The sequence below is a fragment of the Calidris pugnax genome, unplaced genomic scaffold (assembly GCF_001431845.1).
Source record: "Calidris pugnax isolate Ruff unplaced genomic scaffold, ASM143184v1 scaffold41, whole genome shotgun sequence".
Classification (NCBI taxonomy): Eukaryota; Metazoa; Chordata; class Aves; order Charadriiformes; family Scolopacidae; genus Calidris; species Calidris pugnax.
The window spans coordinates 18,255,957-18,280,634 of record NW_015094509.1 but is presented as its reverse complement, the minus strand read 5'-3'; the positions used below and the strand labels follow the sequence as shown (position 1 = coordinate 18,280,634).

The window sequence follows — 24,678 nt, the reverse complement described above, 5'->3', positions numbered from 1 at the left end:
AAATACATTTGTGTTTGCAAATCACAATTTCTGATATGGGCAAGTAAATAATTTTCTGAAATGTCTTTGTTTTGAAAGACTTTTTTTGAAGTCAGGGAATGAGTTTATTTGCCTTTAGTTGCAATTCAACTGCGACGAAACAGAAAAGCTTATTTTATATATTGAATTATTTAGTGAAAGTAATAACTTTTTATCATTTTAGGTTTTCAACAAGTTGTTGAGTCTGGCCAGCACTGCTTCATCTCAGAAGTTCCAGTCACACATGTGGAGTCAGATGTTGGTTTCCACATCTGGGTTTTTGAAATCTATCTCAAATGTCTCTGGCAAAGACATCCAACCTTTAATAAAGCAGTGGGTGTATCCTTTTTATTCCTGGTCTGGATTGTTAATATGGAGAATGAATTTGTTTTTTAATTGGCAGTATTATAGGAATGTGAGGAGAGGTATGAAATATCTTTGCTTAAAACAGCTAAGTACATTATTCTTTGAATTAGGAGTAGATGTGAGCCACAGGTTCGTACTCCTTTCCTGGTCATTCAGAGTATGCTGGCTTTTTTGGGTGTTCTTTACTAGACAGGGCTTCATGATTTTAAGTTTTACTTCGAAAGAAGCAGAACTCTGCTGGAATTTAAGGCCAAATTATACTAAAGGGATTCCAGAGGACACTGCCCATAGAAATATGCTGAAGTCTGACATGGAAAATGCTATAGTCTGGTGCATTTTAAGATGTGATTTCCAGTAAATCACCCTGAAGTAAGTAACCTAAAGCACAGATTGATAGTTTAAAATACACTAGCACTTAATAGCTTGGTGGTTTGTGTTAATATTACAATTTCAGGTAAAATAAACCTCTGTGTGTGGATTCTTCACATTTCAGTGATACTAGTCAAGAAATAGGGTTTCTTATTTTTGGATTGATATGATGGTAAATTTGAATTTTCTCCATTTAACAGGTTTATTTGGTAGTTTTAATTAACATAACTGTCGGCTAAACTCATACATGATTGCAGCAAAACCATACCTTACTGTTCTAACAGAAAACAAAAGTAGGCATTGATAAACAGACATTATTTACTTGAGCTGATTTAACAGTCTTCATGTATCTAAATATTAACTTTAAAACACTGTATAATTAATATTTATAGAGTAATATGAGAAGTTAGTATTTTATCTGCATCAAAATTATTCATAAAGTATAAATACACATTATTCTAATTAGTAGACTAAAATACTTCTTCCTAGTGTTTTAATTTAAATAAAGTGTAGAAATGGCTGTCATACAAATAATGAATGATGAAGTTTTTCACAGGAATAGTTGGCTTGAAGAAATTGTTGCCTATGACAAAAATGCAGAGTGAGATCATTACTTTTTGTTAGTCTTATTTTGTACTCTCATGTAAATGTGAACTTGTATACAGACACACATGTGAATGCTGAATGCTCACAATGACTGAGTTTGAAAAGCTGCAGTAAAATAATTGAGTTAAATCTAACGTGGGTGGGAAACAGAAGCTAATGTCTAGATTCCCCCCAGAGTTTTATTTAACTGAAATATATAGTAAAACAAATCAGATTGAAATTACGCAAGTCCTATTCAGTTACTTTCCCTTAGAGCATGCCAAGGACATTGGATGTGGTGGGGTCTGATACAGTTTTTCATAATGACTTCTTTCTTCCTAGATAATTTTCATTGTACTTTAGTTTTTTTTCCATAAGGTACATGATTATACATTAAAGAACAATTGAAACAAAAAGAAAATCTTGAAAAGTTCATGAGTGACCGTGTTTTCATTTCCTGATTTTCTTGGGATAGTAATTTCTAGGAATGAAGCATAAAGCAAGTGTAAAGAGTGAAAACATTGAGAATAATGTTTATTTATATCTCCTGCATTGTGCATTAGAGTTCCTATACTGCTTATTAGTGATCAGAGTGGAGTTGTAAAATTTTATGGTAGCTTTGCATTTAATAGAAAACGGAATGTATTGGAATTAGAAATAAAACAAGACTACACGTCTCCTGGGACTCAGAAATACGTGGTAAGGTTGATTTTCATTATTTTACACACATACAAGTATACCTACACATTAATAAGGATAATTTTAATGTTACCAACAAAATCTTTTGAACTTCAAGGGTCCTCTTAAAGTGACAGTGCAAGAACTTGATGGATCATTCAACCATACATTGCAGATTGAAGAAAACAGTCTTAAACATGATATACCTTGCCACTCTAAAAGCAGAAGGTAAGAATTAAAATACAAACTGCAAATATTTTTAGTATGGATGTATGAAAACATACAGTGCATTGATGATAAATATATGCTTTTTAAATTTAGTGTTTATATTTTGTTAATCTTACTGAATAAGATTTACCCGTGATATAAGGGGAGAAAATAGAATTTACTACTGTTTATGGACAGCAGGAAACCTCTCATTTTATAGGCATTTTTTAATTATAAGGAAAGATCATATAGAATGAGTTGAATGAAGACTCTAATTAATTAGAGTACTCAAAATGCCTTTGAATGGGAAAGACAAATTAGAGGGAAGACAAATGTAGGCCAGGGAATGCCTCAAGTGAAGGCGTATGAATGAAGCACTTGCACAGTTTTCCTTTTCTGCTAAGAGTGCCAAGGCTGTTTACTAAACCTAATGAGCAAGAAAAGGAACATAGTTCCCAAACAGATTTTCTCAGTTTCCTAATGCATTTTAACAACTAGTTTGACCTCTGCTTCCCAAAGTTGCATGCTTATGTGTAATTGTAAAATTTGTGGGAGTCAAGTGTAAAGCACTGTGAAGTATTGGTGATTATTATTTGAACAAAACTAATGCCCAGCTCAACTTTGTCAATATTTTTTGCTGGAGAGAGCATTATATTCGATGTGGTAAATTACACAGAGTACTTTTGCAGGCTGAAGCTCCCATTTATAAATATATCTTTGCTAGTTATGACAGATTTTTTAACACCTGTTTTTTTCTATTTTCTTTTTTTTTAATAGAAACAAGAAGAAAAAGATTCCACTGATGAATGGAGAAGAGGTTGACATGGACCTTTCTGCTATGGAGTAAGTTAGGTTGTTAGAGACTAAAGCATGTCTATTTTGAACAATTTGATAGTAATCTTGTACTTCATTATATGACTGGCAAATTTCAAGACTACCACATTTCTTTGAGACTTTTCTTCAGTAGCTGGGAAAATTCTGGGGAAGTGTAAAATGTATGGATTAACTTCTGTAATCAGTTTTAAAAAATAATAGGCAAGATAAGATGATAGAATAAATTAGAAATGTATAAGAAATAATTAAATAATGATATCTTTCAGCTGATTTCATAGGTAAAATATAAACAAGAATTTGCTTGAAACAAAGTAAGAGCAATTTTGTTGGACCTTGATAAAGACCATTTAACTAGAACTAAGACAAGTTCCTGAAATCTGTGGTTAATTCTGAAAGAAACCTTTTAGATTGAAAATAAGTGATTAAATGCTTCGTACTGAAATTCATACTGGCATTAATTCCAGTTGGAACTGTTTATCTCTTTGGAAGCAAATTCTTGCTCAATATAAATACCCACTTTACCCTCCTTGACTTGGAATAGCGGTGCTCTCAGAAATCCTGAAGGTGTTGGCACCGTGTTTGCTGGCTGAGGGAAACAAATAATCTGCTCTTGCAAACTAATTGTGTCACTGAAGAAGGATAGATTGCTTGTCACCTTAAAAGTGTTGGAGATTCTTGTTAAATATAACCTCATTTAAAATATGATGAGAAATAATTTTATAGGGGATATTTTCATTGTGCAAACTTTTGTTATCATTTCTGTATGATAGTTGACATATGAATAAATAGTTTTTAATTGTATCTATGAGCAATTAGCATAAATATTTATCAGTAGTTCTGCCCAGTTATATTTAAATAGCTGTTGCAGCACACTGAGCTGAGACCTTGATGATTTTCTTACCTTTGAACTGGTACATGATTTTATCTGCTAAACTTCTAATCAACAATGCTGTCATTGTTTTGTCCAGTTTGGACTCCTCTGCTCCAAGCATATATGATAATGTTTCTTCTTCAGCTACTGACTTGACAGTAATTCTAGATACTCTACAGATATATATTGAAGTACATATCATATTCATAATGATGCTCTTTTAATCATTCCAAGCTCTCTCCTAATTTCAAGTCTGTATTTTGCTGTTAGCAATTTTGTGTGGAAAGCTGAGTAAGAGACTTTATTATAGTTTGTGCTTGTTGCTCCCGTAAATGACTTCTGCAGTCATGGTGCTGTGTGAATGTTAAAGTGTAAAGTGCTTCTTTGGATGGAATACAACTGAGTGAAAGGTAGTCTGTAGGACTAAAACTTTAGTCCTTTCACTTTTATTATCATTTGATTTGGCAGGTCTGTGCATTTGCATGGTTACACTTGTCAGCTTTTGACATCATCGCATGTGTGTGCTTGTAAAGCACTTTCACATCTGTTGATAAAAAACACTATATAGAAAACTGGGTGTTTACCACCATATTTTCTTTGTTGGAAGGTAAAAGGTGATCAAGTAATGCTCACGGATGAAATTTATGAGGAAGTAAATTAAGTATTTTTTAGATTATACAGTAGTTGACTGTGAACTCAGATCTGTACATTAGAAATACTAAATGCTGTATTCAGTGTAATGTATTAGAGGTTTGGACAGATTGTCTTGGGAGGCTACAGAATTGCCATCCTAGAAGCAGGAGACTGGGCCAGGTGACTTTCAAAAGTCCCTTCTAACTTAGTTTCCTTTATGGGTCTTTGACTCTAAATACTTCAAAAATAACTCGTAACAAGTTAGAACATCTTTTGAATTTCTATAGTCTTGAAATGTTGTAAGCTATTAATGTTTTTCATGTCTGTCTTAGTGCTGATTCCCCTTTGCTCTGGATAAGAATAGACCCTGATATGTCAGTACTGAGGAAGGTAGAATTTGAACAATCTGATTTCATGTGGCAGTATCAGCTTCGATATGAGAGAGATGTGGTTGCACAAGAAGAAGCCATTCTGGCACTGGAAAAGTTCCCTACTCCAGCATCGCGCCTCGCACTGACTGATATACTAGAACAGGAGCAATGTTTCTACCGAGTGAGAATGCTGGCCTGCTTCTGCCTTGCAAAGGTGAGGTTGTGTGGATGGGAGAAAGGGAAGAAATGTCCTAGACATTGTAAGCATTTAAAAATGGGTCAAAACTCATCACAGTTCTTAAACTGGCTTGATATTTAGCCTCTTAAAAGGGTTTGCCAAGTATTTTTAACATGACTGATTTGAAAGGAAAGCTGTATTATTTTAGTCTGTAAATGGAGACTGCAGAAGGCTTTCATAATTGTCAAAATTGAGATGTCAGACATGAAAACCACAAGGGATTTTTCCAGATTTCATTAAGTTGCTGAAATAAAAGGCTTTTGTTTAATTTTTTTTCAGAGCCAAAATGTATTTTTTTATTTTACTGGGAAGTTCCTTGGCATGTCTGTTGAGAACTCTGGAGTGCTGAAATTCATGTCTGTCTAATGTGAATTCAGATTGCTGTTCTATATTGTTTCAGATTGAATGGGGGCAAAAAAGAAACATCATGTTGGCCTGCAATAAAATATTAAAATGCCAAATGATTGCCTTGAAAAGGGAGGATTTCTTTTTTCTTTAGACACAAAAGTAGCATTAAGAATGAAAATTAGAGAACCCTATAAAACATTTCTTTGTGGAAACACAGAAGAATTAAGAATTTCTGAAAAGGCATGTTGTTGGCATACTTTTATGGACATAAAGGTATACTTATTGACAATTTGTAGGGGTCAGGTTATTGGCATATAGCTTGCTTTCTGCTGTGTACCTGCTGAAAATAATTCAGTACCTGTATAGAAATAAATCCTTTGGCCATATGTTGTAAATCAAAATCCAAGGAATGTTTGTGACAAAGTGTTTTAGTATTATGAAACACCGATGTAATACTGCCAGTGCACGTGCTAGTATTGGTACTGCCGGTGTCTGACTTAAAATATGCACGTTTCATAGTGAATTCACTTGGAATATTTAAAAGTGTATATTCCACAGGTAAATATTAAAAGAGAAGTTGTTACAATGTTTAAATGCAGTAGTTTTTTCAGTCTTTACCTTGAATTTTCAGGCAATTGGGCTGCAGATTATCATAACCAGTTTTGCTCAGTTGTAGTTGCATGAAAAATCTTGGGTCTTTAGATAAAGTGGGTGGCTTACAGAAAAAAAAGATTATAAAGCTTAAGCAAAAAGTGTGGCTGTGACATTCAGTCAAGGTGGAGGAGCACGGCAGGGCAGAGTTGTAGATATGCTCATGTAAGTTATCTAGGAATGTGTAATGTATTCTATCACTAGTTCCAACATCAGGGCATTAGTAAGAATCTCTTCCTGAAGTTAGTAACTTAGTTTAATTTTCACAGCCTGAGTTGAATGATGCAGAAATAGAGTCTACCTGCCATCTTTCTAAGTAGAAATAATGCAAGGCAGGCTACTTGCATTATGGTCTGGGGAATGTGCAAATTCATTAAATTTGGAGTGTGTAGCATATCAGTAGAATAAGTAGAAAACTTGGATTCTGACAGTATTTAAAGGGAAACTCAAATGAGTCAGAACACATTATAAGACTAAAAAATGCTGAAAAGATGATGATTTAACTGCTATTAATTTAATTTGAAAATGCTGTTGGTCATCTATAGATTTTGCAAAATGAAGTGCTTAAAATAAGTAGAAGCTAAAAAATATTTTAAATTTTACACCCCAATTTTAATGAAATATTTCATATCTTGTAAATATAGTAACCTTTGATAATATTTTTGAGGTTGGGTTTTATTTTACACTGCTACAGAAATCTCACGCTTGCAGTTTTAAGTTCATCATCATGGTTTCTAAGGAGTCTTTGGGGTTAAGCTTCCTCTGCAGGAAGAGTTGTGTACCTTACAGAAGCAGCTATGTCTACATCTTTAGTTCAAAGACTTCAGTTATTGCAAAGGGAACATCTAGTCTGACTGCAGTATTTTCTCTCTCTGACATTCCTGTGAAGCCTGACTTAATGGGAAGATGATTTTCAGTAATAAAGCACCCATCTTATTTAAGAGCAAGGTTGGAAGGGGTTTGTATCCATCTTTATATAGTCTCTTGCTTTTCTTTCTCTTATTGCATGCGTAATGCCTTTGAGACAAGCTAATTAATTTGGAAGGAAATAATCAAATTCATTTTCTTCTGAGTGAAAACAAATATTTTTTTCCTTCATTTGTGATGTGTCTGTGACAGTGCAAACTCCTGCTGCATTCTAGGGTGCATTGGCCCCATTTGTTTGTGCACACAGAGACACACACACACACGTGCAATCTATCGTCAGGTCCAATCCCCGTCAGGCGTAGGTGTTCTCCTCTGCAGGCTTCCACTGCTCCGTGCAGCAAAGATATGAAACCCAGGGTGCTGGGAAGGCACAAAAGCAGTTTTGTCTTTGTGGAATCTTCCTGCCTTACACCAAAACAGACTGCAGCAATAAAATTGTCTCAGAGCACGGTTTCTTTCTGAATTTCGATTGAAGTTAGAGGTAGCTGACTTGCCTTTCACTGTAGGGGTGGTCTTTTAGTCTTAGGGTGGCTGAGGCCTTCTTAAAGTCTAGGCTGAGGTTACTGGCAGGGTAAATTTGGGAAGTTGGTATTGCAAAAGCCTCTTCCATCACTGGCTTCTGTAGAAAACTTGGCTTGGTAAACACAGAATTTTCATCTAAAACATAAAAGGGAAAATAATTAAGAACAGAAGTTTATCATGGAAAGATAATTAGTTACAGACATCTTCTAAGTGGAACAATTTTCATAAAATTTACCTTTAACGTAGAGAAAATATATTAGAGATGGCAGTGCAAACTTAGCTAATATAAGATAATACATTGATGAAAATATGTATCTATTTGAAGGACACTATGCTCTTGGCAATTATCCCTTTTGATTATGGGAAATGTGTTTTTCTACAGCCAAACTAAACTGGCAGTGGTGATGTTAATATGATTTCCTTTCCCCCCTAATTATACAGATTGCAAATTCCATGGTAAGTACGTGGACAGGACCACCAGCCATGAAGTCACTCTTTACCCGAATGTTTTGTTGTAAGACTTGTCCAAACATTGTGAAGACCAACAACTTCATGAACTTTCAAAGCTACTTTCTGCAAAAGGTAATTCTTTTTTTCACTGAACATTTTAAAAGAAATGTCAAAATACAAAAATGATCATGGTATTGACAACTACAGGAACATGGATAGCACAGTTCTGCTTTTTGACCCCTTCATAAAAATCTGAAATAACTGCTTCTTTCTTATATGGCATCTGTTTGTTCCATCTTAGTCAAAAATCAGTTAAAATTTTAGCCATTTTTTCTGAGTAGCTGAAGTTAAATTAGCAGTTTCTTCAGAAGAATAGGGTACCTATAATAATTATTTGTAAGTATTTGTGAGCTCATTCTTACAGAGAGTTTATTGCACAGTAACAAAGCTACTAATTTTTTCTTTTAGGTGAATTCAGCAGCTGTCTTTATTCATTAATGACAATGATCTCCTGCTGCAAATAAAATCTCATAAATCTTACCTTAAATTGGTGGGCTTTTTAGTTCAAGGCATTGCATAATCCTTCTTGCCTCCTCTTTCTGTTAATCGTCAACATCATGTATTGCGGCAGCTTACTTTAATGTTAATGCAGGCTTCTTTACTGGGACCTATAGTTGTTAGTTGCACAGTGGACAACAAAATTAATTACAATGGTTTTCTCTCAAGAATCGCTTTATAATTATTGAAAAATTGAGTTCTTATTTCACAGATTTCATATTCCTGATTACAGAGAAAACTCAAATTTTGTTTTCTTACTCTGTCCAAAACTGCTTCATCATTCTCCCTGTGCCTTTTTCTTGGATCTTCTTCTGTATTTTTCTGGGGTTTTTTTGTCATTGTTCATTCTTTCCCACTAAATCTTACACTTTTCTCCCTTTAATCCCATGCCCAGGTTTATAGGTCTAGAGCAAGAATCCTAAATATACGTGAGTGGAGCCTAAGAGAGCTGCTGAGCTCATTTTAAAATAAATACCTAATCAGGCTAATACCTGTTAGGCTAATAATTCTTTAGGCTTCACTGGCTTTATTGGTTCTGTACTTCCCAATGGTAATGGAAGCTTAGATATTATGTTCACATGAAAACACCAAAATTAAGTGTCTGTCTCAGAATCAGTTCCATCCCCATTTTGTGTTTTTCATTTTTTTTCATTTGTTACCTTTTTGATAGTGCTTTGATTTGAGAGTGTTTTCTTGGATATAGAGCTTTTTCTAAATGTGTCTGCACTATGACTAATTATTGAGTAATAATTACATAGTTTATTTTATCTGAAAATTATATAGCATGTGGTATGGCATTCAAAAAGCATTTAAATCCAACTTTTCAGAGATTTTTGTAGAATTGTTAATTGGTCATTTTCAGGATGAAGCTCTTTTCAGGGTGTAACTATCTTTTCACTAATGTATGAATGATGATAATATTAATTTTATTAACAGACTATGCCTGTTGCCATGGCCCTTCTGAGGGATGTTCACAACCTCTGTCCTAAGGAGGTTTTAATGTTTATTTTGGATTTGATCAAGTATAATGATAACAGGAAGAATAAGGTAAAGAATGTGTTTTATTTTCATGTCTCACAACTTTGTTGAAAAAAGTGTTAGTTAATATACTGTATGATGTTTTATGCCACTACTCTTTGTGCTTGTTGACTTACTAAAGAGCTGCCTCTCTTCATTTGCACACATACTTTTCTTACTTTACTCTTTTTCGTTCAAAAGACCCACGTGTTTTGAGAAAATGTGCATAAAGCACCCACAGTTAGGCCCTGGTTAATGGGGTTTTTTTCACCTTGAGAAGAATATTTGAAAGAGCAAGGAAAGGAATATTTATTTTTTTTAAAGATATACAGGACTCGAATTCTGGGCTCTGAATGTCAGCTCTAGCTCACAGAACTGGATTGTCTTCATCTAGTTAAATATCACCTGAAACCTAGGTTGATATTGTTCCATCACTAAATTGAAGCATCTGAGTTGGAAGCATTGTCATCTAAAGTTCCTTCCCACACAGACCACCTCTGAATAATGATTAGACCTTTAAGATCCTGAGATGATGATTTCTCTATATAGAGAGAAACTGTTTTTCTGAGGTGCTAAGCCCCCATTAACCTTGGTGGCCTTGGTAATGAATGCAGAAACAGGTGGTTTTAGATGCTCACATTTAGAAATATTGGCTTTTATTTCCATGTCTGGAAATTTTTCAATGCCCGATTTTTTCCATTTTTATAAAACAAGGTATTATTATTAATAAGTTTGTATTACAGACTGAAAGTTAATGACTGCTTGCACAGACTCAAATCCATTTTCAGAAAAAAATTATTCCTGTTGTTTTTTTTTTTCATGCAGTTTGTCACATAGTTTTTGCTTTAAAATCCTGTCCTGTGACAGTGCTTGAACATTTCTTAGCTTTTAAAGAATATGTATTGTTCTATTTGCTTGTGTTTAAATGCTGTTTTTATCTAGTTTTCAGACAATTACTATCGTGCTGAGCTGATTGATGCCCTGGCCAACTCTGTAACTCCTGCAGTCAGTGTGAACAATGAAGTTCGAACATTGGATAACTTAAATCCTGATGTTCGACTTATTCTTGAGGAAATTACCCGTTTCCTAAATATGGAGAAGCTTCTTCCCAGTTACAGGCACACCATCACAGTCAGGTGCGGTGTTACAATTGTTATACACATGAAGAGAGCAGACACATTAATGTTATTTTTTTGTTTTTATGTACCTCTCGGTAGTTAGTATTTGAGATTTTAGCTTGTGTGTCGTACTCTTAAATGTCAATTACTGAAATGTTCATTACTGAAACCTAACAATAGGTTTGACATTGTGGGGAATTCTGTTTGTGTTTGTGCTTAATTCAGAGGTAGTGAGAGCTGTGTGTTAATGTTGTGAAAGTAATTGTAACATGTTCATTTGGATAACATAATTCTAGAAAAATGGCAGTATTTAATTTTGAAAAAAGTAATTTTTCAGTAATGGCTGGCATTCCATAAACCTAATGTAGATTTCCTCTTTCTACCTCATCCAGCTGTTTAAAAGCTATTCGAGTGCTTCAGAAGAATGGGCATGTCCCAAGTGATCCTGCTCTCTTCAAGTCATATGCAGAATATGGGCACTTCGTCGATGTCCGAATAGCAGCATTGGAGGCTGTCGTTGATTACACAAAAGGTACTTTTTTCAAGTATTTTGACTCTTTGTAATACTTGTGATATAGTAGAAAAATGTAATACTTCCCTCATTAATATTAGGTTGAAATAGTGTCTCGAAAGAGCTCGTGTGATGACATGTTTTGATAAGAACCCGAGATTTCTCTGAATGCTTTATCCTAGAGAATGCAAGTTTTATGAAGATGTGGTGAGCATTGTTTCTCAGTGTCTTGCAAATTGAATCAGATACCTGAGTTTTGAAATAAATAAGTAGCCAGCACAATGAGTAGGGTAAGGGTTTTGATAATTTCTTTTTAACGCTTTGTTTTCAGTGGTTATGATTCAGTTGAATTCAGCCATAATAGCCAGTCGAAGTTCTTGGGTTTGCTTTATCTTCTTGCTAATCCCTTCATTTTGCTTTTTGCATGCATCTTATGGTTATACTTACAGTCAACAACTTATAGTCAACCAATAATCCTTAAAATGCTTTGGTCTCACTGCTGTCATTTTGTCCAAAGAGTTCTCAAACTATATAGGCAATGGGAGACTTTAAGGCAACTGGAGTCTTTGAGTGAACGTATCTGGCAGACTTTGGACATACACTTACAGACTGAAACCAGACTGTCATACAGAAAACTGAATAACTTCAAGGGTGGCTGTGTGCTGAGTGTCACTCTCATGCTCAGTCCTCAGTCTTGTAATTCACCAGGCATTCTAGATCCATAACCCACAGCACGTGTACCATTTGGTGACCCTGTGAGTGATACCCAGCTAGAATTAAGAACTCTACTGGTGCTGTGCATCTCCCTCTTAGGCTGCTCACTTTGTTCCTCCCTTCAGAGAGTGTTAGTGGAAAGATTTGCTGGAGAATGGAAAGCTTACTCATCAGCCTGCTGCTTCCTTTAGAATAATCTCCTCACTAGTTCATCCCACCCTTTGGAAAGACAAACTGATAGAAATAATGTTTTCTCATTAAATTCTTGACCTTTTATGGATAGTGTTTATAGTTAATAACTGACTTGGATCAGAAAGTGTTTGCATTGCAAAGTAATATATCTTTAAAACAGGTGATCAAATGGGTTGCTGTATAAGCAAGATAGGGTAAGTTGCTTCAAATACTCTACAGGAAAGTAAAATTTGAATGGTAAAAAGTAGTAGAAAAATTACTTGAAAAAATCACTGATTCAGCTGACTGTAATTTTTCGCTGAGCTCACTGCGAGATCTGGAAATGATGAATTAGAGTATTATTGTGCCTAACTTGCCCCTTGCCAGCTGCTTTTTCTCTGATGCAGAGGTAACAGATACAAATATCTATCTCCTATAAAGTCACTACAGTCCACAACACAGCCTGCTATCTAACTGCTCATCAGTATCATTTCTCAAATACAGCCTTCCAACACTCAACACATTAGCTTCTGCTCCTGCTGTAAGACTGGTAAGTTTTTGGTGGAGGGGTAAATCCAGAAGCTCAGTGTTCTGACTGACTTCTTCAGCCACCCCATACAGAAGTCAGCAGCGCTTCTCTCACAGAGCCCTAAACCTGGCTTTGGAAGACAAAACGATTGGCCGTCTATTGCCAAGGAGTTTGATTCTAGTTGTTCCCAGTTACCTGGTTTCCAGTTCATATTGGATATAAACCAGCAGCTATCAAATACCTGTTGCTTGTGCCAAAGCTGGCTTTTTAACAGTTCTTGTAAAGGAAACTGACAGATTTTGTAATTTCCATAAAAAGGAAAGTCTGTATTTTCTGGGGCAGTGTGGAACTCCCGTGTTTTTCTATCAACTCTCAGGGCAGGAATAGCACTGCCTTTTTTAAGTTACTTTAAAAGAAATTATTTCTCCATGGAACTGAATAAGTTGTTTTCTTTGCTGTTAATAGTAAGGCTTTTTTTGAGACACAGTAACTCTAAAATGCTTGAGGCAGCATATAAGGACTTGGACAGTTGATCTAAACTGGCTTGAAGTGAACAGATTTTACTAACTTTTTAAAGTTAGCTTCTGATCGTTGTATATATACAACAAAGCAGTTGCATATTTATAGAGGTAACAACAAACTGTTCTAAATAAATATCCATGATTATCTAATCTCGTGAATTTTAAAGTTTGGGTCTCAGTGATGCTCTGCTGTGATTGAGAACTGATACACCATCTCTTGTAATTTGAAAAAATCTCAAGGATTTTTACTTCAGAAAGCAATTACTTATTTTTATGACTACTAGAAGTATGGAATATACACATCTTTCTTTTCCCATAGCCTTCTCCTAGACAAAGTGGCAAGGTACAGACAGGATGGGTGGTGTGTGAGATGGGTAGGAAATTGGGTCACGGGCCACACTCAGGGGATGGCAATCAGTGGGTTTTATTCAGGCTGGCAGCTGGTCACAAGTGGGGTGCCTCAGGGAATATCTGCATAAATGATCTGGACACCAGCATTGGAAGCTCTCTCACCAAGTCTGCTGATGACGCGAAACTGGGTGGTGAGGTGGGCACGTCAGAAGGGAGAGCCATCTTACAGAGAGACCTGGACAGGCTGGAAGAGTGGGAAAGCAAAAGCTGTGTGAAGTGCCACAAAAAATGTTTTTGGAGCTGTCCATACGGGAATGATTAATACACCCCAAATTCTGAAGTAAAACAAAACCTAAGCAAGCTCTTCATTGTTACGAGGAAATGAGAAGAGAATACTGCTGTAAAATCTTACAGTTATGCACCTGAGAAAAAGATTGCATAAAAATTCTTTGGTTTTTTGTGTAATCAGTGATGATGGTATCCTGTGTTGTTTCCTATTGTGCAATATTACTCTGACAATCAAAGGAATTTTGTCAAAGTAATTTGAATTTTAAATTAACAAACTGATTTTTTTCCAATGATGTCAGGCAGCAATTTCCTAGAAGCATGTGTGGATAAGTTTCAAAATACATTTTAATTGCAAAGTATACTGATTAAAAAAACTAAGGAAGGTTACTGAAAGGAATACAATTGCAATTTTGTGTAAGCCCTGTAGTCTTCCTCTTCCTATCCTCTTTACAGATAATAATCTTTCACAGATTGCTGTGTATGAGAATCGTATATTCTCTATTCTCTATAGAAAATATTATAATTGTGATTGTTGAAAGGATACTTGAATATGTCCGTTTTAGGAAGCACTCGATATCAGGATGATTGTTTACTTTGTGACCTTCCCAATCAACACTCACGAGTGACAGTTACCTGCTAATAGTCAAGTTGGTGGTTATTGAACAGCTGAAGCATGAACAAGTTCTGTGCGCATTTCTATTTCAGTAAATTAAACCACCTTTTACTTTGAATTTGCAATATAGTTATTTAAATTCCTCTAGTTGCAGTGATTCAAGCTAATTCAGGGATTTGTAATTATCTTGATCAAAATCCTCCAGTTTATGTATATTTATAGGCATTTTATTTTATTTTTCTTTGCAGTTGATAGGAGCTATGAAGAACTACAGTGGCTGCTTACTATGGTTCAGAATGATCCTGTACCCTACATAAGGTTAGTGAGTTAATAAAGAGCCAGTGTTTTTACTAATGTTGGAACTAGGTAAATCCTTGGCCCGATACCACTAGATCAAGTGCTTTACTGCTTAATTTCTTCACAAAAGCATTTTTTCTGCTTGTTATTTTATATGAATTGAAATTAGTTTTGCTGTTTCAACAGGTCACATCTCAAAATTAATATACTCTGTTCTTATTCTTCATTACATTATTTTTGTCTGTGTTCCACCCCTTTTGTGGAATTCTGAAGTTATAGGTCATTTCGTGATCATAAATAAAGTATATGGATCTGATATTGCATATGGCAGAAAGTCTTGATGATATTTAGAAAAGACAAAGGTTGACACATAGTGCACACAGTGTTTTGCCAGCAAGAAGTGTAAAGCAATTGTTAGACTGTAGATGGGGTGAAAGGATAACGTGAAAATATGGTGTAATTTCTAGTATTGCCTGTTTCAACTTTGTTTTCACCAGTGAAGGATTGGATATTTTAGCACGTTCATTAGAAAGCCTTGAACGCGGAGGTTTGTAATCATTGTTTTTCCCTAACATTTTTCTTCTTATGGCCACCATTAAAATACAGAGCTTCAAAGATTAATAGTATCAATAGATCATAGCTGCAAGATTGTTCACTGTTTAATTTTGTCATTCTTGTTAATGAAAGCAGATACAGTTAGACTTGCTGGAGAAGATTTAGCTTCTGTCTAGGAAGGAGATTTGATTTGATATGTAACTTTTTGAAGAGGAGTTTAAATTTTATGCTGAGCGCTATATGTAAGCCTCTTCTAAAATAAAATTTTTTAAAAAACCTGTAAGAGTTTTCGTGTCCCAAATGTGCAAGACAGCAAGGGGAAGGCTGGCTACTCAGGGAAAATGGTTAAAATAATAAATAATTATTCTCATTCAGAAAACATTTTCAAGGCCAAGTTAAAAAGAAAGAAAGTGGGGGAAAATGTATCTGCTTTCAGCTCAGTGTATAAATGCTGTCAGCAAACATGGTAAGTGCAGAATTTTTATACACCAATGTAACTGTAAGAGGTGACAGTGTTCCTTTCCAGAAGTCACTGGGTTTGCTCCTGTCATTTTGTATCAGTCATAAACATTTAAAGTTATTTAAAAATTCTTTTGTGTCAGTATGTAAGGAGTTTATTTGCCAGTGTTGCTCCTTCTTTGTAATTATAAAGTTGGTGTGCAAAAAAAAGATTGTTACTAAACAGAACAGCATAATGTAGCTTAGAGTTTTGTACCTAACTGTTAAGAATCACGTTTAATAACATCCTGCTACTTTGCACCTTACTTTTTATCTTTAATTTATATTGCTGATGGTAAATCTGTGTCTAAGTATATTGTGGACAGAAGGAAGAGCTAAAATCATAAAACATTGGTTAAAATTTTGGAAGAAATCCTGTATTTGAATAATTTTGTAAGAATATTGCAAATTGAACAGACTTTCTATTCCTAGTGTACTCATTTGGATTAATGAAGGTGATCTTTTCTTTTTCAGACATAAGATTCTGGATATGCTGACTAAGAATCCACCTTTTACAAAGAACATGGAGTCCCCGTTATGTAACGAAGCTTTGGTAGATCAGCTTTGGAAACTGATGAATTCAGGTTGGTTTTTGGGTTGTTTAGGGTTTTTTATTGTCAGTTTTTTTTGAAATAAGTGTTTAAAGACTTGCTTCAGAATATTGCCAAGAGCTCTTAGTTTCGTTAGTTAGAAACTGAAAATTCAGTCTCAGAAGTTCAGTGTCACATAGGTACCTCCAGAACTTTCTCAGTGACACAGGGTACCAATCATCCTTGGTTTTCATTATTTTGTCTACTACTGTGGTGTGGTTTGATGTACTTTGGCACAGGACGATTCTTTGACCCAGATATTCAAAGCAAACGTTCCCTCAGATGATGGTGTCTGTGTTACCTTTTTCTTTACAGTTTGCTTTAGATTAGATAGTCTTTCTTTGTCCTCTTTTGCTAAACTCTGAGAGAATATGAAAGGATAACATTTGTATAGATAATTTAAATGAGATTTTTTAGAAGTGTATTATAAACCTAAGACTCAATTTGCCTTGTGTGATTAGGAAGGATCCTAATGAGAGAAGGGCTTGCATCTTTACCATTGACCTGTTTTTCATTACTGAAGCAGTTTTATCCAGCCCTGACAAACTGCCCTTTAACATCTGGCACATTGCTACATTGATTACGTATAAACGTTTATATAGCTTTTTTAGGTCATTGAAGGCTGCCTGTTCTCTGTGTATCATTATTTTTAGTGTTTAAAAGTTTACAGCTTCACTCCAGGGGCTGAAGTGGGGAGACTACTAGTAGTTCAGTTTTGTAAGATTTGCCAAATGTCAGGCACAGAAAATAAACAATTTTGATGTTCTCATCAGAGAGTTTGTTTTTCCTTTTTCTTGAGAGAAGAGTGTGTGCAGTGTTACTTACAACCATTACCTCTTTTTGCAAGTAACAAATAGGGTATACATTTTTTATTATGATTCATGGGGCTTTAAGTACTTAAATTTCTATGCATCGAGATGACATAATGTTTCAATTTATTTTCTGTAAGGGATAACTGTGGCATTCCAGGGTGGCTTGAAAAAATGTTTGTTAATGTGAGACCACTTAGTAGCCAGGTTTAAAACTGCAGGATTCTAGACTCATGAGTTGCTTTCTTTTAACATAAGCACATGCAATAGAAAATGGACTCTGATTGATATATGTAATCTTTTTCCTTTTTTTCTTTTTTTCTGTGTTAATCTGCCTTAAATTGATAAAGCTTACAAATTCCAAAGATTGCAGAGAAATTCAGCAACCAATTGTATTTAAGCTTAGCTGTTCCATTGGAAAAGGAGAGAGATACTGAAGGGTAATTCATCGTATCATTTTAAGATGTACTAGTTTAAGAAGTTGAGTAAATTATTTATTGTTAAAATATTAGAATAGTTTTTTAATTAATATTTGTTAATGTGTTGTTCTCTGGATGGTATTTTAATGTTAGAAATGTCCAGATTAATATCCATATCCCTTTTACTTGTAAATAGGTGAGATTCAGCAAAGCTTACTCAAAACACTATTTAGTCCCATGAAACTTAGTATTTAGAGGGATAGATCTTGTAATTTTATTTTGCGCTAAGTCTTGCACAGCCCCATTAACATGGCAGTTGGCACATCTGTGTCTTGTTTACCAGATACAGTTCTATTCCTGCTGTGGAACAATATGTTCAATAAACTTGCAATCAGTCAAGAGCTGGGCTGAGTTAACACCACAATCACTGTATTTGCAGCACTGCACCAGATGTTCGATGTCTTTCTGTTGTGATTGGTGCCAAACGTGCTTTGACCATTTGTGTATGAAGATATAAAAGCAGCACACAGTTTACAGTCAAAAATAAAGTAATTGAAGCATTGCTTTGTGCAGCAAGAATACATATCTGTGGTATGAATACAAATAAAAGTTTTGAGTATCCAGTGAAGTGTGTGTCATAGTAGTGACATCAAAAAACACCTTTATGCATTGCTGATTTGTGTTCTCTGTCAGTACGGTTTCCAAAGGGTACGATCTCAGTCATACTTATGGCTCCTACTATATTTCATGGAAAACACAGGCAAGTATGACCAAATCCATTGATATGGGAAGCCAGTGTGGTAAAAAAATGTTCTATTTAATTGTTGGATAGCAAAAATAAAAGTGACACTTTAAAAATATAAGCGCATGGTTGTGATTATTTTCCCTTTAATTTTTCATTATGTTATTATAGCACTCAGTTTCCCAGTTTTGTTCTGTTAAACGTGTCCAGTTTACAACCCAAACAATTTAAAGCCTTCCTTTCGAACTAGATGTGGCAGGTGAGTTTGAGTCAATAAGAGGTAGGAGTTAATGAGGGAAGCGTATCTTAAGCACAGGAAATGTCATACCCTGGTGGATCCAGATTGCTTAAACTGTCTTATTTGTGGAGCAGGAGAAGATATTATGTCTATATTAACAATAATCTCTTTTGGACTTTAGGAACTTCACATGACTGGAGATTACGATGTGGTGCTGTGGACCTCTATTTCACACTTTTTGGCCTCAGCAGACCTTCTTGTTTACCATTACCAGAACTTGGACTTGTTCTTAATCTGAAAGAAAAGAAGGCTGTACTTAATCCAACGATTATCCCTGAATCAGTTGCAAATAATCAGGAACCTGTGAATAGTACTAACAATCACGGACAGTCAGTAGGATTTCAGAACACCGTAAGCACAAACCATCTGCGTCCGTCCCGTTCAGCTGGCTCTCAGTCCTTGCACTGGTTGCTGATTTAATTTCGTATTGTGTTCAAGCTTCTTGTGCTTTACCTGAGCTGCCTTTATACCTTGTTGCTCTTTATTCCTTCCACTTGAAAAACTGGCATATACCATAATTTTTTTGGCTTTTTTTAAACTGTTTTGCATAGTGTATGCAAGCTTTTTACTTGTTTTATCAAGTCTCACCGTTTCTGTTCTTTATAAAACTTTACTTTTTCTATATTGCTTATGAGACATGAAGTGATTCACAGAAATGTTTGATGCTGTGATGAAAAATTTTTTGTATTAGATTAAGAATATTGCTTATAGGCAAGTTATGAAATTGTCCAAAATAGAACCTTTTATTAGTAAATTTATTATATATTAAAATACATAGATATACTTCTTTTTAAACAACTTCAAGAGATGTGAAAGTTGGAACTTTAACACATCTTCATTGAACACTTTAATCAGACTACTTAGTGCTGTGCTCTGAAGGATTTGTAACAACTTCTGAAAAATGACATATATTAAGTTTGATATCTTTCTGGCTTTTAGAGGCCTCAGTCCCTTGTGGAGTTAGAAAGCTATTCAAGCTTACAAGCTATTCAAGTCATACTTTTCTAAAGAATAACTGCCCCTGCTTCAAGACCAAGTCTTTTTGTTGGACAAATTTAATTGTGAGAAAAAAACTCAACAGACATGGAAATTATGAATAATGTCCTTAGCAGTTTAAAAAACTACATTTGATTGAAACTGCTTAGGAGTAAGTCCTGAAAGAGGATGGGAACATGTGGTTAGTGTGTTTGGCAGTCTTCGCACCCTTTTAAATGAGATGGTTTACTGTTACTTTATCAATCCTGTAGTTAATTTCTAAATTGTTTTTATTCAAAATGTATACTGAGAGAGCAAATTATCACAGTACCTTGCAGGCTGTTTCCAGTAGGGGGAGAAAATTATGATGGAGTCAGATATCATTAGAACTACCCTACATATTTACAGAATATGTAGTAAGTCCTATTTTGCTGTGCACAGACATCAGAATTAAATAGCAGGAGACATTTCGTTGGCAGAATTTTAGGCTGCAGTTCAGAGAACATCCAAACTTTAGCAGCCAGACTATCTTAAAAAATTTCCTTTTAACTCTTCTTTTTCCGATACTGTCCTCTCCCTTGTGCTAGCACAGTTGTTGTTGCTGCTTAGTGAGTTGGATTGGGGAGGAGCTGGTTGAAAAATTCCTTTTTTATGTCTGTTTCCTGGTCCAGTTCATCATGGAGTTATGCAAGTGCTTGTGGCAGCCCAGGACAGATACGTGTAAGGAAAGAGAAGAGGCTGCTTCTTTTAGGAGCTGTACTGGCTTCCACTACTCTGAAATTGCAGTGTTAGTTCACAAGTCATCCCTCATATCTCCTTCTATGCCTCAACTCCATTCTCCTGTCCCTTACTTTGTTAAGGTTACCATTTTCACTGTAACTCACCCAAAATTCAGGGAACTGATTTTCCTTTAAAAAAAAACCAAACCAGTAATAGAAAACAAAGGCTGCCTCTCACATCACTCAAAGTTTATCCAAAAGTGTTTCACAACAGCAGCATGTTGGGTTAAATAACAGGGATGAAGAAAGAGAAATAACGTATTTGAGGGGGAAAAAAAGATTTAACAGCTGATAGAATATGTCAGATTAACTAGATTCTTTAAAGTAGACTGTATATTCTGAGAACATAAACATGTTAAAATCACTGCTGATAGACTTGTGACACTGAATTTGCTGACAGTGCTAAAAATTACCCACTTCATAAAATTGAATTTGAGTTGTTCAGGGCAAGAGTTGTGGGGGTAGAATGCCCTTTGTAGGACAGGGGAAGATCAGTTCAGTGGAGCAGCATGTGCTCTTGGGCGTCTATGATACAGCTTTTATATAGTTTTTAGTGGACTTTTAGTTATGTTTGCTTCTGTGGGCACTTTATTTCTCCTTCTATATTTTATGTATTGAATTTCTTGGAACACCTGTCTCCTGTCCTAATGACTGTAAGTGTAACTTAGTAGACTCCCCTGCTATTTTTATATTCCTTTGACCCTGTTTTTGTTGAGAATCTAAGTAATTTACAAAACAGTTTAACTCTTTTTAATAAATATTGTTGTGAAATCAAAAACAAAACCCCAAGTTATATATAAGTGCTTTCTAAGATTTGTATTCAGCAAAATAAGCATTAGCTTTTAAAGCTAACTAGAAGAAGATTTAGCTAAATCCCATGTGTAGATCAGAGGCTATCACAGTTTTTCAACCGAGATTTGGACTGAGGAGAGTCTGCAAGGCACAGATTTATAGAAAGGCTATTCAGAGGCAGCAAATGTTGTTGCACACCAACAGTACCATGATTGTGAGAAGGGACAGAAAAGATGCCAGTGCTAGATATGCAGAGGGAGCAGGGATAGAAGTAAAGAGAAACTATGTTTGTAGGAGAGGTTGGCACAAATCCATACAGGGTTTTAGAAAATACTTCTTTGCCAGAACTACAGGGAAAACTTTGTTCAAATCACCCACTTTACTCAGAAGTGTTTTCAGCTATCAGGTCTCTTTTAAGCTGAAACATGGCTCTTGCTATCTTCTAATTTTGGTCTTTTAATGCTGCTTCAGGAGGATGATCATCCTATTAAGGAAACAGCATCCAGCATTTCTGGTCATCAGCAGGGGGTGAAGAGGAAGGCTGATATGCCACTCGGGTCTCCATTGGAGCCAGGGCAAATACTAGAGAAGAATGAAGACAGTAAAGTCAAACTCAAAATCAGAGTAAGAAATGGAAATTCAACTTGCACAATATGTAGGGTATTGAGAATAACAGCAGTGGCTTCTGCTGACTTCCCTTAAAGCTGTGTTCAAACAAAAGACATGTTGTGTATATGTGTACAGTAGCTCTTAAGCTTACTTTGGCAAAATCATTTCCTATCAGATTCTTTATTGGCTGGCAAGAACTAAAGTTGACAGCTAATGCTCTTGTTCACACAGCTTCACGGTAAATTAGAAAGAAGACATGACACCGACCCTTTTTAATCTTGTTGAATTTTTATTCCTTTGCAGTGGTATATATCACTTCCTTTCCCTCTCACCCCCACTTTACCTCAAAAATAAAATATTTTAAGATATGTTTAGTGATAATTCCTATGAATTATTAGCATCTGCTTATTTTTTTTCCTGATATCTTAGTTCTCAAACTCTCAAGAAGAGGAGGAAATTGATATGGACACAGTTCATGACAGTCAAGCCTTTATTTACCATCATTTGAATATGTTGGAGAGACCATCCACACCAGGTATGAGTAAATTTATTGGCAAAATGATAGTACAAATTTGTCAACCGTTTCAGTTATTTTTTTTTGCTACTGCTATTCCCATACATACAATGCTGGTAAATGTTAAATGTTAAATGAAGTCAAGGACGTATGTAAAGGATGCAGAAGAATATTTCTCTAGCTTCCAGTAGATTTATAGATAACTGTGTACATGTGTATTTTCATACATATCTGAGTAAGGCAAGTATGTATTGTGCTTATAAAAGTGAAAACCCAAGTAATGAATAAAATAACATAAGGCAGATATACAACCCCATAAGAAATTAGGTAAAACTTATTTTGCTGTAGTTGTCATTTTAAAAAGTAATAATTTTGAAGATTAACTTTTTAAAAAAGGGTATGACTGTTCAGGTTAAAAAAGAATCTCTGATCTTAATGATTTATAAATTAACATTAGTAGTTAAGAAGCATGTAAGCCTCAAAGATGTTTAGAAGGGCTTTTCAAAGTTGAAAAGATTGCATCTATGAGTAAAATGGTTTAATTTCAAGCACTTCTTTTCTTTTACTGTTTCTCTTAGTTTCTTTTTCATAAAATATTTGGCAAAATTACTTCTCAAAGAGTAGTGTTCCTTAAAAACCTGAAGGCAGGCTGAACTTCATTGATAAACTTCCACCTCCTTTGCTCATCTGTCACTAGCAAAGAAATTCAATGGTTAGTCTCATTTCCTCAAAATATTTTAACCACATTTCTTAAGTTTAGTTCCAGAATGTGCCAGTGAAGCTAAGCTGAGGTAGTGTGACTATGTAACAAGCATTTTGAGAGATCTTCAGTGCACACCCAAAACAAGGTTTTGGGGTTGTAGTACTGCGATGCTTAAAAGTGAAGTCTTTGGCCTTAGAAGCAGGATTCATAGTAATTACCCTCTTGCTTGTTTTTCTGTTTGTGTCCAGTGGTTGCCTAATGTAAAACAGAATCCTTAGCAGCAGGATCTGGAATCTTAGCAGTTGGTTCCATCCTGAGTGTCGTGGGTCCTGAGCTACACTGACAGGCGACCTTATCTGCTTTCCCTGTGACCTCAAAATTTAGTGGCCCCATTCAAGAGAAGAGCTGATGGATGTTCCTGCTCGAGTATCCTGCTGAGGCTGGTGCCTTGGTGCTGGCCGGGGGTGTGGAAACTGTAGGCTCATACTCCCTTAGGGCCTAGGACTTACGTTTTTACTTCTTTGGCAGATGCTCTAGCCACTGAGGGGTTTTGTTGTTTGTTTGGTGTTGGTTTTTGTTGTGTTTTTTTTTAATAAAAGGTAACTGCTGTCATTGCTCAGCTACAAATTAAGTTCGTATGGGGACATAAAACACAGGGAGGTCTAGTTTCTGGATTCCAGATGGCCTTTGGTTAATGACATGTGCCAGCTCCACCAGCATGGATTTGTTGTTAGATATGTAGAGTAGCAAAACTCACAACTTTTTGCCTAAATCTTGGGCATTTCAACAGAGTGAATAGGAAGGCTGCATATATGTTGCTCTCATGAATTTAGGAGCCTAATTCCACACAGCCTTTATTTTAAACCTCTCAGAGCTGCTTTGAATTTTGTCCTCAGTATTATCGTCAACCATTACATTTCTGTTACGGCAAAGAATGACATATCAAGGGCAAGCAAGTGTGAAGCTGCTCCACTGAGGATTAGTATTTATAACTCTTACATGATATTTTGCAACAAATATTTTTTTTACTAGATTTACACACTCTACGGAATATAAAGTCAAAAACAAAAGTCTGCCAAATACTTCACAAATAGGACTTACGGGACCTTCTGTGCGCCAGCTCTGTGCTCCAGGGCTGCTGCATATTCAGTTTGCACTGGAGTTCAGAAAGGGTAAGGTCTGATCAGGAGCAGAGTAATGGCCACTTGACTGCTGCATTGGTGGACCTACAGCACACAAAAGCTACTTGGAGCTATCACTCGTGTGCTCAGTGACCTTCTCACCTCTGCCATTTAGGCATTCAGCACGCTGGAATACATTTTCTTTCCTAGGTAATAAATGAGACAAATGCTGGGTTTCGCTACAGAATCCATTTTAAATAATAAGCCTTTGAAAAGCATTATTTGGAAACACTTCAGATTAATTCAATTTTCTTTGGTTTGTGCGGTTAGACACAGTTCCACTTCAGATATTCTGTGCTTCTAAAATTTCACCTGTTTCTTATTCATAGCGTTTTTCTTAGAAGCAGAGATGTATGAATTTCAGACCGAGTAAATGAAGACGGTTCAGTCTTTAGGAAATGGCATACTTCTGAGGAGAAATGCCAAACAGATGGGGAAAAATAAAAGCATACGTAAAT

At 35.5% G+C, this 24,678-nt stretch overlaps 1 protein-coding gene across 3 annotated transcripts in view; it reads left to right on the top strand.

The window, feature by feature from the left end:
- The window catches only part of TAF2 (TATA-box binding protein associated factor 2), a 58,400-nt gene that overhangs the window by 24,958 nt on the left and 8,764 nt on the right, over positions 1-24,678 (top strand). For 2 of the 3 annotated variants that reach the window (XM_014965414.1, XM_014965413.1), the window contains exons 12-25: positions 203-357; positions 1,923-2,037; positions 2,135-2,244; positions 3,001-3,066; positions 4,894-5,146; positions 8,060-8,200; positions 9,563-9,673; positions 10,586-10,779; positions 11,154-11,293; positions 14,708-14,777; positions 16,284-16,393; positions 18,789-19,018; positions 21,685-21,837; positions 22,252-22,357. In XM_014965414.1, the coding sequence (XP_014820900.1) occupies positions 203-357; positions 1,923-2,037; positions 2,135-2,244; positions 3,001-3,066; positions 4,894-5,146; positions 8,060-8,200; positions 9,563-9,673; positions 10,586-10,779; positions 11,154-11,293; positions 14,708-14,777; positions 16,284-16,393; positions 18,789-19,018; positions 21,685-21,837; positions 22,252-22,357 (1,954 nt within the window). The remainder of the gene's footprint in view (positions 1-202; positions 358-1,922; positions 2,038-2,134; positions 2,245-3,000; positions 3,067-4,893; positions 5,147-8,059; positions 8,201-9,562; positions 9,674-10,585; positions 10,780-11,153; positions 11,294-14,707; positions 14,778-16,283; positions 16,394-18,788; positions 19,019-21,684; positions 21,838-22,251; positions 22,358-24,678) is intronic. The other variant, XM_014965415.1, reaches the window with a different exon arrangement.